The sequence below is a fragment of the Pelodiscus sinensis genome, chromosome 12, assembly GCF_052426305.1.
Source record: "Pelodiscus sinensis isolate ZL-2025 chromosome 12, ASM5242630v1, whole genome shotgun sequence".
NCBI classification, from domain to species: domain Eukaryota; kingdom Metazoa; phylum Chordata; order Testudines; family Trionychidae; genus Pelodiscus; species Pelodiscus sinensis.
The window spans coordinates 49585462-49600357 of NC_143063.1; the positions used below are offsets into that span (position 1 = coordinate 49585462).

The 14896-nt window shown below is 66.8% G+C and overlaps 1 protein-coding gene across 1 annotated transcript; it reads left to right on the forward strand.

The window, feature by feature from the left end:
* The first annotated feature begins 1491 nt into the window (after positions 1–1491).
* On the forward strand, positions 1492–11808 carry TUBB3 (tubulin beta 3 class III). The gene is made up of 4 exons (XM_075940715.2): positions 1492–1650; positions 8157–8265; positions 8904–9014; positions 10403–11808. The coding sequence occupies exons 1-4, from the start codon at positions 1594–1596 to the stop codon at positions 11476–11478; spliced, it is 1353 nt and encodes a 450-aa protein (XP_075796830.2). The 5' UTR covers positions 1492–1593; the 3' UTR covers positions 11479–11808.
* The last annotated feature ends 3088 nt before the right edge of the window (positions 11809–14896 follow it).

A 14896-nucleotide genomic window follows, 5' to 3' on the forward strand; every position in this document is an offset into this window, starting at 1 on the left:
GGAGGTGGCGGGGGCCTGGCCTGCAGCGCCCTCCTCGCCCAGGGGCTGGCCCGGGGTTTGTACTGTCCGTCTACCTGCAGCAGGGCCTCCCCTGGGGCCTCCCCTCCCAGGGCTGGCACCTGCCCTGCCCCCCCAGCAAGGCGGGGCTGCTGTGCCCTGTGCAAACCTCCTGCTCATCCCTGGAGCCAGCGGGCTGGGCCAGTCTCTTGGCGGCGGCTCACCTCTGCTTTCTGGCCGTGCCCAGGGACCGCAACGCAGCTGCCCGGCCCCCACCCAGGACATAATCCCCGGAGGGGTCCCGCTGCTGTCTGAGCCCCTCCCATGGCGGGTCTCCCAGGCAGGGCCAGGCCCCAGCTAGCTGCTGCGGGGGTTAGGGGCTATACAAGGTGCAGGCAGGTGTTGTGAGCTGGGGCAGGAGGGGAGGGGCTATTCCCAGCTGCCGGAACGGAGCAGGGGAGGGGGCAGCTCTCAGGGTCCATCCACCCACAGGGCCTCTGCCCCCAGAAGTGGGGGGAGCGGCCCCCCAGAGGCTCAGCTCCCTACCTGCCCCCTAGCCGGTGCCCCTGAGGCCGGTTCTGCTGGCGGGTTCTGCCCTTCTCTGCTGGGGGGGAGATGAGTCAGGGGCCCTGCCCCAGTGACACGGAGAAGAGCTGGGATAGGGACAGCGGCTGGGCAGGGGCAGGGGCAGGGGACAGGGAAGGGGCCAGACTAGCAGGAAACCCTCATGGCCAAGGGCTTCAGAACAGCCCCGGCTGGTGAGACGCTCCGGCCTTCAGGCTAGACACGCGGGAAAAGACCCCCAGACAGACAGCTCCTCCCGCTTCGGGGCGGGGTCCACACGCTGCCTTCTGGCGCACCGGCCCGGCCCGGCTCTCTGCGGGCTGTGCTCCCCCTGCCTGCCTGTCTGGGGCAGGCCCGGCTGCTCCTGTGCGTGTCTGGCATCTGGCACCACCGGGTCTCCGTCTCAGCACCCGCACAATAACCCGGTTAACCCGGCCGTTCCCACCTCCAACTCCCTACCTGCGATCAGGGCCCCTCTTTGCGGGGGGGGGGGGGGGCGAGAGGATGGAGACACAGATGGAGCCACCGGCAGCCACACTCCCCCCAACATGCACCCACCGCTCACGCCCCCCCCCCCCGGATCCGGTCGGTGACTTGGCCACCCAGGGAAACGGGGAGCCCCAGTCCTCCCCCAGCTGAGCCCTAGCCCAACGCCGGGGCAGGGCGTGCCCCGTCTCGTGTCCCCAGGCAGAGGGGCTCTGCCCCCTCCCGCAGCCCCATCTGGGGCTCCCCGGCTGCCCGCCGGGACGCGGCAGCTGTCGCTTTGTGGCGGGGCGCAGGGCGGGGACCGGCGGCGCCGGGCGAGGGATGAGCTGGTGCTGATGCTGCAGGGATGTTGCAGTATTTGCAGCGGCGCCCGCTGATTGGTGGGCCTGGCCAGGTGACGTCAGGGCCGGCCCGATGCAGCGGGAGGCGCCTATAAAAGGCCCCGGCAGGAGCCTGGCCGCTTTCCGCAGCCCCGTAGCCCGCCCCGCTCCTGCGCCCCCCGAGCCGCCTGCCCGCCCGCCAGCCACAGCCGCCGCCCCGGCCAGCATGAGGGAGATCGTGCACATCCAGGCGGGCCAGTGCGGCAACCAGATCGGAGCCAAGGTACCGGCCAGCAGGGCCCCGGGGGCGCCCCCTTCGCGGGTGCCGCGTCCCGCCGGGGGCGCACGGGGGCCGGGACGCGCCCCACAGGGCCAGCCCCAGCCGGCGCGGAGAGGGCGGGGGCCGAGCCGCTGCTGGCGTGGAGGGGGTGGGCGGTGCCTAGCCCGCCACGGGGTAGGGGGCCGCGGGCCGCGGGGAGAGGGGCTGGGAGCGGGCGAACCACGCCCCGCACTGCGGCGCTGGGAACAAAGGGACGCGCTCAGCTCTGCGCCAGTGGGGGGGGGGGGGGGGGCTGTGCCCTCGCCGGGACCCCCAGGCCGGGACTGGGGCGGGCTGTCCGGGAGGGATGCTGTGGGGCTGGGCGCCTGGCTGATAGCGGGACGCTGGGGGAGCCTCTGTGCGCTGCCCAGCCCCTCCTCAGGGCTGCTTCGCCGCAGTGCTGGGGGGGGGGGGGCTCAGCCCCATCTGTCGGGGTAGCGCACCTGCCTGAGAGGAGCCAGCCCAGATGTTCTGGGGGGCGGGTCTCCTGTCCCAGATGCCGCTGGGGGGGGGGATGTGACGCTGCCCCCCGCGCCAGCCCTTCCTACTGGTGAGGGGCTGAGCCGCGCAGCCTGGGGCCAGGCAGGGCTCTGTGGGGCCTCGCACCCCCCTCACTGCGCGGCTCTGGGCGTGACTCGCCCGCAGAGTGACGGGGCAGGAGCTGCCGCCAGGCCCTGGCCCGGGAGCGCCCCGAAAGGCACAGAGAAGGCGGGGCCCTTTGTTGCGCATCCTTCATCGGCTGGCAGGCAGGGAAGCCCCGAAGCTCCCCCGAGATATGGGGGGTAGGAGCTGCCCCACCCCTCCTTCTGAGGCGGCTAGCAGCCCGCTGGACCTGCCAGGCCCGCGGAGACTGGCTTTGTCCTGGCCCGCGGGCCTCAGACGTTAGGCTGGGAACCGTGCCCAGGCCAAGGGCAGGGAGCCGGGCTCCCAGCCCCTCCGGGTCCAGGCTGTGACTTCACCCTGGCGCCTAGGCAGCCTTCTGCGAAGCAGGGCCTGGCTGCTCCCCTCGGAGCCGGGCGGGGGCAGGTCCCTTTGTCCTGCCTCCATGGACCGAGCCCTGGGGATCTGGCCAGAGCCAGGCCTGGCTGGGGGAAGACAATGGCGCAGAGCTGTCATGCGCCCCTCCCCCCTCCCCGGCACAGCCCATGTCACCAGGTGCCTCCTCCAAGTCAGAGCCGCGGGGCTGGGCCCCCTTTGTCCAGGCTCCCGCTCGAGCTGGGCTGCGCAGTCAGTTTTGCAGGGGCACTTAAGGAATTGTGGTGCGCGGCCATGGCTGGGGGCTGGCCTCCCCCCAGAGCGGGCTGCGTTTTGAAAACCGCCTCCGGCCCCGAGGGCTCCCCGCCACGGCTTTGTCTGGCAGCCCCTGGGGGTGCTGCGGCTCCTGAAAGGGCTGGTGGCCCTCACCCTTGCCGGGCTGTCACCGGAGCCATTGAAATAGGAGCCTGCTGCTTGAGCCTGCCCGGGCATTTCTGCGGCCAGGGCAGCAGGACAGAGATAGAAAACAGCCAGATGCGGCAGGATCAAAACGTTAGCGGGCCGGATCCGGCCCCCGGGCCGCATTGTGCCCAGCGGGACGTGGCGGAACGCCATCCTGTGCGTGACATGCAGCAATAGAGGGGCGGGGGAGTCCTGTCCGTGGCTCAGCTGGCGGCAGTGGGGCAGGGGGCGAGGTCTGACAAGCAGCCTGACCCGAATCGGGAGGGGGGGCGCCTCTCTAGCCTGGCCCCTGCCTGTGTAAACGGGCCGCTTCTGCTCCCGACACCTGCTGCGAGGACTTATTGTGAGGCAGCTAATCAGCCATCCGGCCCCGGGGGGGAGACATCTGTGTCTGCTCTGAACAGAGCCAGGCCAGTCTGCCAGGAGCCGCGGCGGCTTCCTGCCCTGTCCCAGGAGGGCTGGGGAGGAGGCTGAAATCAAATCAGGGCTCTGGAGGCCCGGTGCAGCTGCGGCCCAGGGCAGGCCCGGCGGGACGCAGGGCCGATGCCGCCTCATTATCCTGGTCGCTGGGGGCCGGGGAACAGCTGCCACGGCCGGGCCGAGGGGGAGGGAGCAGCTACCCCTTGCGATCACTGGCCCTGGAAGGCTGCCGGGGCCCATCTGCAGCCAGTCCCCCGGAGTGTGTGGGCCGGAAGGGAAGGGGCTCAGCCCCACGCCTGGCTTAGGAGCGCGGAGCAGGGGAGCGGGGGCTGCCCATGGAGGGGGCCTGGCCGCCGACCTCCCCCGGAGCGGAAGGGTTAATTTTCTGCCCAGTCTCCAGGATCAGGCCCGGGCAGGTCCCTTCACCCTTTCCTGGCTGCTCCCGAGCCGGTGGCCGCGTCAGTCCTTCGCCGGGAGCTCCTGCGGGGGGGGGGGAGGGGTGTCTCTGCTCCTCCGCATGAATATTCATGGCGATTCATGAGCCCGGCAGGGGGCGTGTCTGAGCGCTGCAGGAGGCGGGCGGCTCGGCAGGGGGCGGGGCAGCCCTGGCCGTTCGCTGGGGGTCGGGGGGGGCTCAGCGCTGGGCAGGGGGAGCAGATGGGCAGCAGCACGGAGGCAGCGCGCGTGTGAAGAGCCCCCGGCCTTGCAGTGGCCTCTGAGCGCCCCCCCGGCCCTGCTGGCGGGGCGCGCGGTGCGGGAGGGGGCGCGTCCCCGATCCCCCCAGGCCGTGCTGGGCGAGGCCCGGTGGCCGCTTTGCGTGACACTCCCCGCGCAGCCGGGAGCCTGGGACCTGGCAGAGCAGCAGCTGCGCGGCGCTTCCTGGCTGCCGGCCCCTTGGGACCGGCCAGCGCCTCCTGCCGGCGGCTCGCAGCTCGGCTGCTGGAGGGACCCGGAGCGGCGCGCTGCAGCACCATGGCCAGCTCCCGGACGCGTGTCGCTTCACCCGGGAGCTGCCCGCGCTCCGCCTGCTCTCGGGCCGCGCCTGTGCGGGGTCTGCCGCGAGCATGAGCTCCCCGGCCCCGGGGTCCCTCCATCGGGCCTAATTCTCATTTAGCCAAGGCCCCTTGGCCCCGTTGCCTAGTGGGTAGAGCACTAGACTTTCAGGAGCCCAGGGTCCTCCTCCCAGCTCTTGCTGGCCTCCGGCCAGTCTCGTCTCTGCCCCGTGCCTCAGTTTCCCCACCTGTAACTGGGACTGTCTGCGAAGTTGAGAGAGTTCAGGCCCAGGCAGGCGCCCAAGAGCTACAAAAGTCGCTCCCAAGAATGGCAGATGAAACCGAGGGGTGATAAATGCGGAGTGATGCCCTGGGCCCAGGGAATCCCGACCGACACAGGAAATGTAAATGAGTTGTTACCACACAGGAAAGGTCTTGGGGTCACTGTGGGTAGTTTCCCTGAAACATCCCCTCAGCCTGCAGCCATAGTCCGAAAACTAAACTCTGTTGGGAAGCATTAAGAAAGGGCTTTCCCTGTAGAGAGACCCATGGGTCTCTATTGAGTACTGCGTGCAGTGTGGTCACCCCATCTCAGAAGATGTACTGGAGCTGGGAAAGGGGCAACAAAGATGCTTCGGGGTAAGGAACGGCTGCCATGGGTGGTGAGATTAAGAGTGGGACTTGGTAGCCTGGGAAAGGGAGACTGTACTGAAGTGTATCAAATCATGACTGGTGTGGAGGAAGTAAAGGGGGGGCAGTGCTATTGATTGCTTTTCATAACACACGAACTAGGAGCCCGCCAACAAAATTAAACGGCAGCAGTTCTAAAGGTGGGGACCTTTTTTCCCCATGCAAGAGTCAACCTGTGGAACTCCTTGCCAGAGGATGTTGTGAAGGTCAAGACAATAGTAAGGTTAAAAAAAGAGCTGGATAAATTCATGGAGGATAGATCCACCAATGGCTACTAGCCAGCATGGTGGGAATGGTCCCTGGCCTCCAGAGGAAGCTGGGAATGGGTGACAGGAGGGATCACGAGCTGGTTCCCTGTTCTGTTCACACACACACACACACACACACACACACACACACACACACCCGGGGCACCCAGCATTGGCCACTGTTGGAAGACTGGAGACGGGGTTAGATGATCAGACCAAAGGCCCCACTCTGGCTGTTACCCAATGACAATAGCACAGACAGGTGTTGGATTGTGGTAGGCTCTTACCCATGTGGTGTGTGGGCTCCTCCCAGCAGAGGAAGGTCTAACTGACATTGCATTGGGGTTCCCCACCTCCTGCACCCCCGTAGTGGCATGAACAGACTCCACCAGCCAGCAGAGTAGAGGGAGTTTATTGCTTCTCCAGGATACAGCTCAGCACAGATGGAATCCGATTACAGGGCAGGCCTAGGATGCCTCAGCCCCCCTTGAGATGGGGGAGACTGGGCCTTAAATCCCAGCCTCCTTGCTTAGGCTGCTTCCTCCATGATAACAGACAGAAACTCAACCACCTTCTTCCAGCCCTGCCCCCCAGCCAGGTGCTGGTCTCCGCCCTCCTCCCTTTGTCTCCCTCCCTGGGGGGCTGAGCCTGGGTGTCTGGGTTAATCCACATTTGTGAGAGTCAGTGAGAATCCCCCTCCCAGCGCAGGGGGCCCCGGGTCACAGAGCAGACAGCCCCCCACTACGCCACACTAAGGTCATCCAGTGGCTGGAAGTCGAAGTTGGACAATCCAGCCTGGTGAAGGTGTGATGAGCACAACTTGCCAGGCCGTGGGGGGCTCCGGCAGCTCTCCCTTGCGGATGGGCCGTGTTCCCCACTCCGCTCTGGGAATGGCTTTGGGGCTGTCGCAGAGCTCAGACACGACCGTCCCGTGGGCCCAGGGACCTGCTGGGTGTCGGGATCACGGACAGGCCGGGCCTCGCTCTCCAAAGCTCCCTCTTGGCTCTGGGCTGGGACTTGCCTCTGGCCACAGCTGGTCCCATCTGCCAGCTTCACTCTGGCGCTCCCAGGCAGGCCCCCAACAGCAATTCCAGGCAGGGCAGTCGGTGCTCCTAGCCCTGTGTGGGCACAGTCCACCTGGCACTTGGGTAGTACCATGGAGAGCTGCTCGGGGCCGCCTCTGGCACAGGGCCAGGCCTCCCCCCTGCCTGGTTGGGTTGCCAACGGTCTAATTAGGAAAACCCCCAAGTCCTGGCCCCGCCTCCTGTCCTGCCCCTTTTCTGAGGCCCCAGCCCCTGCTTCCCTCCATCTCTCCTTCCTCCATTGCTGGCTCTGCCCCACCCTCACTCTCTCCAGGCTGGGGGTGGGTGGGTTGCAGGCACTGGAGGGGGGAGTTTGGGTGTGGGGGGGGTTGCAAGCACTGAGGGGGTGCAGGCTGGGGTAGGGGGCTGGACTGCGGGATTGAGTCAGGGGATCAATGTTCACCTGGGGAAGCTCCAGAGCGTGACCACCTGTCGGATGGTGGCTCTTAGGGGGCGGGGGCTTCCGTGCACGGACCTCAGGCACCTCCCGCTCAGCTCCCATGGGCCACCGTTCCCAGCCTGCGGGTGTCCAGGGCAGCATGTGGGGAGAGGCGCCCAGGGGCCGCCGCGGGGGGAGGCGTGACTACTTCCGGGAGCAGTGCAGAGTGAGGGCAGCCAGGGAACCTGCCTTAGCCTCACAGTCGGGGGGCCCTGGGCAATTGCCCTCCCCTGTGGGGGGGCCTGCTCCGAGGTGGCCCCACAGTCTCTGGGAGGCAGCAGTCTCTCGCAGGGCACAGGCTGCCCTGGCCCTATGCTCAGAGGAGGATTGGCCGGTGGGCAAGCCAGGCTAGTGAGTGGGTGTGAGTGGGCCTCCGTCCTCCCAGTGGGCCACAAGATTGAAATCCGGTGGAAGGCAACCTGTGGCCTACGGTTTCCACCTGCAGCTGGACACCCCTTTCCCCCACCTCTCACTGGGGCACCAGAGCCCTGCGTGTCCCTCCCCCCCCCCCCCAGCATTTACCCAGTCCCATGAATCTGCTGATTTGTGCTTCCTCCTCGCATGTGAATAGCTGCAAACAGCTGATTCCAGCCGGAGCATGAATGCATCATTCACGGCACTCTGAGTGCGGGGGGGGGGGGGCTCCAGAGCGTGAGACGCTTGTGGGGGAAGGGCCAGAGAGGGGGTCCAAGGGCTGCAGGTTGCCCACCCGGGGCTAGGCCACGAGAGCGGAGCCATTGTCCTCATTCTAAATCCGGGGCCCTGCTCTCAGCTCCTCCTCCCTTCCTGTGCGAACACCTCGCCAGGGCACTACAAGGCCAGAGACCCCCGTGTCTTTCAAGGCAGGGGCTGTCCTGGCAGCCGGGTTGTGCAGCAGCCTGCTGGGGAGCATGGTCTAGGGCAGGTCTAGGGCTATCCAGAGCAGGCTCTGCAGCCGGCTGCAGGGCCCTGCCCCACGGCGTACGGGGCAGGGCCCCTCCAGACTGGGATTCCTGCCCTGTTCCTGGGTGCGGCTAGACCCCAGCAGGCCAGGCTGTAGCCTGGGGCTGGCACCTGGAGAGGAGCAGCCTGGCCGGGTGTTCCCTGGAGAACAAAGGGGATGGGCCGTGTGGTCCTGTCGGTGCCACAGTGCCCCCCCCCCCCCCCGCCTGTCTCTTTGCAGTTCTGGGAGGTGATCAGCGATGAGCACGGGATAGATCCCAGCGGGAACTACGTGGGAGACTCCGACCTGCAGCTGGAGCGGATCAGCGTCTACTACAATGAGGCTTCCTGTAAGTGGCCACTGGCTGCCTGCGGCGCTGCTCCTGCCGGGCAGTGGGGCGTCGTGGGGTCTCCTCTCGGCCCCTTGGCAGGTGCCCACCCAGAGCCACCTCCCCCAGACAAAGGGAGCCCTGGCCCCCCAGCCGGGGGGAGCTGCCAGCAGATGGGGGACCTGTTCATTTCCCACCTTGCTTGGGAACCCCCCATTGCCCCCCCAGACAGAGCTGGGACTGAAATGCATCTGTCCTGGGTTGCCGGGGGGGGGGGGGGAGTGGGGACATGCAGGGGGAGCCTGGCACTGCTTCAGTGGTGCCCTCTGCTGCCCAGGCCTGCCTTGCCGGGCTGCGCCAGGAATATCGCCTCAGCTGGGCAGCGAGGGCAAAGCAGGCCCCAGCTAAGTTCATGGCACTGCCTGTACCCCGTTGTGACTGGCCCATCCGAAGGGGGGGTCTTCGGGGGCAGCAATGGGAACTCCCCATTGCTGCCCCCGGCTGCAGACGGTTGTGCCAAAGCTCAGCCCTGGGAGCAGAACGAGCCGGGTGCCCAGTGCCCGGGGGCAGGGCTGGCTGTTCCGGGCTCTGAAGCTGCGGGGCGGAAGCTGGTCCCATGGAGCCTGGCCAGCTAAGGGGGACCCTGGGCTCTCTTCCAGCTCACAAGTACGTGCCCCGGGCCATCCTGGTGGACCTGGAGCCTGGCACCATGGACAGCGTGCGATCCGGGGCCTTTGGACATCTCTTCAGACCTGACAACTTCATCTTTGGTGCGTCCCAGCCCCGGCTCCCTGCCCCACGTGGCCTCCTCCCTGGGCAGCCTGCTGCTCCCCTGGGCACAGCTGCCACTGCCTGCCCCCAGGCCACGTGTCTGTGCCGCAGCATGCGTCCGGCAGTGCCCATGGGCCATGCAAAGGGGGGATCCCAGCCCAGAAGAGCCAGACCCGGGTGGGGGAAGGGACTAGAACAGGCTGAGGGCCTGGTCCTGGGGCAAACGGCCTGTGCGAAGGTGACCTGCTTGGAGGGAGCGAATTTTGTCTGGGGCAGATGGGCTCCATGGGAAGGAAATCGAGGGGAGGGAGGAGGGTGAGTGGGACAGGGCAGGGGTGCAGAGCATGGCGGAGGGCAGGACAGGGCTGGAGCGAACAGCTGACCGGCATGGGGTAGGCTGCGGAGACCAAGCTGTGGGCAAGTGACCCCAGGGCCTTGCTCCGATTTTCCTCCCTGGGACTGATGCTGGGGGAAGCTGGGAAATGCCCCTTGTTCGTCATCACGGGGCCAGTCCATGCCGGCGGCGCGACGTGGGCACAGCCGCTGTAGCACGCCCAGTGAGGACACGCCACGGTGGCAGGAGTGTGCCCCTGTGGGCAGAGCTGCTGCCTCGTGCATGGGGGAGTGTCACCAGCACCACCCCGTGCGACAGTGTCAGGCACTGGTGCATTGGGGAGTGTCACCAGCACCACCCCGTGCGACAGTGTCAGGCACTGGTGCATTGGGGAGTGTCACCAGCACCACCCCGTGCGACAGTGTCAGGCACTGGTGCATGGGGGAGTGTCACCAGCACCACCCCGTGCGACAGTGTCAGGCACTGTCACAGGCGTGTGTACGGTGGCATGAGCAATGGGAGGCCCAAAGGTGCATGTGACCGCACAGCTGCCAGCCGCTGGTTTGCTGTGCCCTGGCTGCCCACGTGGGAGCGGAGCCCTGTCTCTGCTGTGCCCAGGAAACACCCAGCGCTCGGCCAGGGCCTTCAAGGAGATCCCTGAATTCGCCACGCCCCTCCCTGCCCGGTGGGCACCTTGAGCACCTGCTAGGCGGGCAGCTCCCAGGGCTGGGCCCACACACTGGCAAGCCCCGCTGTGGGGATAGCAGAGTGGTCAGGGCAGCCCACTTCCATGGGAGGATCCTCTCTGCTTTCCGCGCCCCCCGACTTGGACAAGGTGGGTGGTGCCAACCTGAGAGGTGTGATCCAGAGAGCTCCCTGGCTTTGCGCCCATGCACTCGCTAGCCTGTCAGCAGCCCTGCCTGACGCAGAGGGTCTGTTAGACCAGGGCTGGGCGTGCCCTGGAGAGGGATTTCCTGGATGCCGGCAGCTAAGGCTCTGGTCAGGCCTGGCTCCCCCAGGAAGGGAGGAGATCCACCGTGTCTTCTCCCCTAGGTCAGAGCGGTGCCGGCAACAACTGGGCCAAGGGGCACTACACGGAGGGGGCCGAGCTGGTGGACTCTGTCCTGGACGTGGTGCGGAAGGAGTGCGAGAACTGTGACTGTCTGCAGGGCTTCCAGCTCACCCACTCGCTGGGCGGCGGCACCGGCTCGGGCATGGGGACCCTCCTCATCAGCAAGGTGCGCGAGGAGTACCCCGACCGGATCATGAACACGTTCAGCGTGGTGCCTTCCCCCAAGGTGTCCGACACGGTGGTGGAGCCCTACAACGCCACCTTGTCCATCCACCAGCTGGTGGAGAACACGGACGAGACCTACTGCATCGACAACGAGGCCCTGTACGACATCTGCTTCCGCACCCTCAAGCTGGCCACGCCCACCTACGGCGACCTCAACCACCTGGTCTCGGCCACCATGAGCGGCGTCACCACCTCGCTGAGGTTCCCCGGCCAGCTCAACGCCGACCTCCGCAAGCTGGCGGTCAACATGGTGCCCTTCCCTCGCCTGCACTTCTTCATGCCCGGCTTCGCCCCCCTCACGGCCCGGGGCAGCCAGCAGTACCGCGCCCTCACCGTCCCCGAGCTCACCCAGCAGATGTTCGATGCCAAGAACATGATGGCGGCCTGCGACCCCCGCCACGGGCGCTACCTGACGGTGGCGGCCATCTTCCGCGGGCGCATGTCCATGAAGGAGGTGGATGAGCAGATGCTGGCTATCCAGAGCAAGAACAGCAGCTACTTTGTGGAGTGGATCCCCAACAACGTCAAGGTGGCCGTCTGCGACATCCCGCCCCGGGGGCTGAAGATGTCTTCCACCTTCATCGGCAACAGCACGGCCATCCAGGAGCTCTTCAAGCGCATCTCGGAGCAGTTCACCGCCATGTTCCGCCGCAAGGCCTTCCTCCACTGGTACACGGGCGAGGGCATGGACGAGATGGAGTTCACCGAGGCGGAGAGCAACATGAACGACCTGGTGTCGGAGTACCAGCAGTACCAGGACGCCACCGCTGAAGAGGAAGGGGAGATGTATGAAGATGATGAGGAGGAGTCTGAGGCCCAGGGTGCCAAGTGAAGCCTCTAGTGCTGGCCTGTCGAGCTTCTCACCAGGAAGATCTAGCTTCTACAGCACCCTACTGCCCAGCATAGTCCTGCCTCTCCGCTGCCTGTTAGCTGAGCACTAGACGGCCGGTATTTAGTGGCTTCTGATTAAGGGTTCCAAATTTTAAATCGTTCAGTATTTACTAGCCATCTCCCCTCCCACCTGTGCGAGCGCACCTGTACCCGGCCGTGTGACTTGCATCATGGCGGTGTCCCTCATGTCTGATTGGTTTTTTTTTTTTTACTGGGTTTATGTCCATTTTTATTTATTTTGAATACTTAATAAACGTCTAGCTGTCCAGTACCTCCGGTGCGAGCCCTTCCTCGCGCCAGCCCCGGGACGTGGCAGAGGGCGTCCGACGGGCTGGGAGGGAGCATGGCCATGCTGCTCGGGGTGGGGGGGGAGGCTGTCTTCTCCATGCCTGGAGCAGCATGTTGATTTGATTCCGGGGGGAACACGAGGGGTTTGGGTGCCTGATGGGAGTCGGGGGTGGGGGGGCATTGGCGGCATGGAACTCCTGCCTGAGTCTGTCTGGGCAGAGCCTTTGGAGCTGCCCTGGACACGGCTCCTAAACAGCCTCAGGGCTGACGTGCATGAGCTGGGCCTGGGGCCAGCCGGGGCTCCACAGGGCTGCTCCTCCCTGCAGCCGAGCACTGGAGTCGGCGGCGACCGTCTGCTTGCCCTGACGCCCCAGAGCCCTGCCTGGGGCCCGCACTAGCACGGGGGGCAGGACCAAAGGCCCCAGAGCGGGTGTCGAGAGCCCTGCCCCAGCTAGGCCAGGCCCTGGGGCTCCGCAGTCCAACTCCCCCAGAGGCAGGTCTCCAGCAGCTGGGGAACTGGACTGTTCAGGCTCTTCCAGGCTCAGCCCATCCCCACTTGAACCCCTCCAGCTGTGGCTGTGGCTGTGTGCGACCTGCTAGGTGGCAGGTGACGTGGGCCATGCGGCGGGCTGGCCACGCGTGGGCGGAGGGAATCCCGCCGTGGGAGGGAGGAGTTCCCCGCTCCGCCGGGGGTCAGACTTTGCAGGCTGCCCGGTGTGACCCCGTCCCGTCCCGAGGGTGCTGTTCCGCACCAGGGTGGGAATCTTGCAGCGCCTGCCAGGGTTGAGGAAGGGTGGACCCGCCCTGTCGGCCGTAGAGCTCAGCCCAATGCACGGGAGCGGGTCCTGCCCTGCGGCGGGCTAGGCCAGCCCTTGGGGAGTGGTGAGGACAGGTGGGCTGGGAGGGGAGACGGGTGCCTCCCTGAGGCCGTGGCCTGGGGCGCAGGAGGCTCTGCAGTGGGGTGGCAGCGGGATTGGGGCAAATTGGCAAGGCCTTCAGTGCCCAGGTGTCCCAGACCCCCCCGGTCCACTGCAAACCCCTCCTGCTCCGCATCCAGGTCCTCCATTGCAGGGCACTGGGCTCCATCGCAGGGCATCTGGCACCGTTGTGTCCAGCCCTTCGTCCTCCCTTGTCCCTGCCAGGATGCAGGGCCAGGGGCTTCCGGTGGCTCCCACTGTGGCCCCGTGTGAGGGGCAGGGACCACCCAGGGCAGGAGCACGAGCAGCTCTGGTGCCCAAGTTCTAACCCGGGCAACACTCCAGCTGCCAGGAGCTACCTGGGGGGCAGGGAGGGATCTGGGCTCTTGGGTACTCATTCAAGGGGGATTCTGGTGGGAGGGCTGGGCTGGGGGTAGCAGATGCGCAGTGGGTAGCTGGGGCAACGGGGAGGGAGCCCGTCGCCTTTCGGCCTGTAGCCTTCACTGGCTGGGGGGTCCCTGTCCTACAGGTCTCGCCCTGGCTGCTCGGGGCTCCCGGGGCAGAAGCCTCAGACAGCTCCTGGAGCCAGGGACTGGAGCCAGTTCCCAGCCACCATGCAGCCTGGCGGGGGGAGGGTGTCACTCCTGTGTCCGGCCTGTGCCAGGTCTCCTGGCAGGGCCCCTTCCCAATGCGCTGATGTAGAAACCCTCTGCTCTCCCGCCCCACAGCCTCGCTGCTGGCCCCGCTGCTCTAGGGCCTGGCTTGTCCCAGCCTCTGCCAGGGGCCATCCGCTCACGACTATCCTGCCCCCTTTCCAAGGCGCCCTCCCCCCCCCCCCCCCCCCCTGCAGCTGCTTGAACACCCTGGTGGCTCTGGGCCCATCCCAGCTCCGGAGTGGGCTGGGGGGAGGCTGCCTGCACCAGGGTGTTAAAACTCGTTAGCTAATTGGCTTGCAATGGGCATCTCTTTGCCCTGCCCTGCGCAGGCCAGACAGTGCCGGCTGCCCGGGGCAAAGGGCCAGGGCCAGGCCCTTGCCCCAGGGGAGCGGCTGGCCTGGCTCTCCCGGCGGGAGGAGTGTGCCTGCCAAGCAGGGTCTGGGTGCTGCACTAGCTGCCTGCCCACGGGTGGGACCCTCGCCCTGTTCCCGGCCGCTGCCTGAGTGGGGCCTGGGGAAGCTGCAGGAGTGGCAGGGAAGGGGTCTCCCCCAGCTGCAGAGTGTGGCACTGAACACCTGACCAGCAGCTTTGGCTCCCGACCCTGCCCCAACGCATCCCCCCTGCTCCCCAGACAGGCCAGCTCCTGGGTGACCCCACCCTGTGCCCGACCGTGGGGCAGCCCTTCCCGGCCCACGTCTCCCTGCTGGGGCCAGGCTGGATGCAACAGAAGGGAAGGCATGAGGCTGGCAGGGGCCCATCCTGGTGCGAGGTGCCAGGCCGCTTTGCCAGGGGGTGAAGGGATCAGTGCCCTCCGAGGGGGGGGGGCAGACAAAGCTTTGTGGAGCAGCCAGCAGATGCTGCCTTCCTCGGCATAGCCCCAACTTCCCTGTGTGCATGGCATGGGGGGGCCCTGTGGTGCGGAGCCCCCGTCACACACGGCCCTGACCTGGTGTGGGGCAGTGCCCAGCTGGTCCCTGGGAGTCTCCCTGGCCCAGAGCCCAGGTTCCACCCGCCGAGCCCACTGCAGTGTGGGCTGGCCACGGGGTGGGCAGCAAGGCACAACCCCTGAGTTGTATTCTCCCTGGCACTGTTCCAACCCGTCCTTTGTGACGGCGCATCGGAGACACCGACCCTGCACCCCTGGCCGCAGCATGATGTGACTGCGCCGGCCAGTGGAACGGGGGGGGGGGAGGGTTACTGCTTCTCCGAGGTACCGCACGGCCCGGTTCCACGTGGACATCGGAGCGAGGGGCCGGCAGCCCCAGACCCCTGGGGGGGGGGGACCCAGGCCCCTCAGCCCCCAGTACTTGACTTAGTCCCTTCTCTTCATGTTTGCCCAGCCCAGACTGCCCTTCTCAAAGCCCCAGAACACACCTCCCCCAGGTAGCCACCCCCCTTCCTTTGTTTAAACCCCTCCCCCTGGTCAGGTGAGAAACCTCCACTGGCCATTGTCTGTGGGTGCTCAGGGGCGACCCCCCCCCCCCCCCCCCCCCCGCTG

Bases quoted from the DNA above. Each gene is read 5' to 3' on its own strand.
- TUBB3 (XM_075940715.2), top strand. From the start codon at position 1,594: ATGAGGGAGATCGTGCACATCCAGGCGGGCCAGTGCGGCAACCAGATC. The intron at 8,266-8,903 runs GTAAGTGGCCAC...GCTCTCTTCCAG, and splicing joins CTACTACAATGAGGCTTCCT to CTCACAAGTACGTGCCCCGG. The intron at 9,015-10,402 runs GTGCGTCCCAGC...CTTCTCCCCTAG, and splicing joins ACCTGACAACTTCATCTTTG to GTCAGAGCGGTGCCGGCAAC.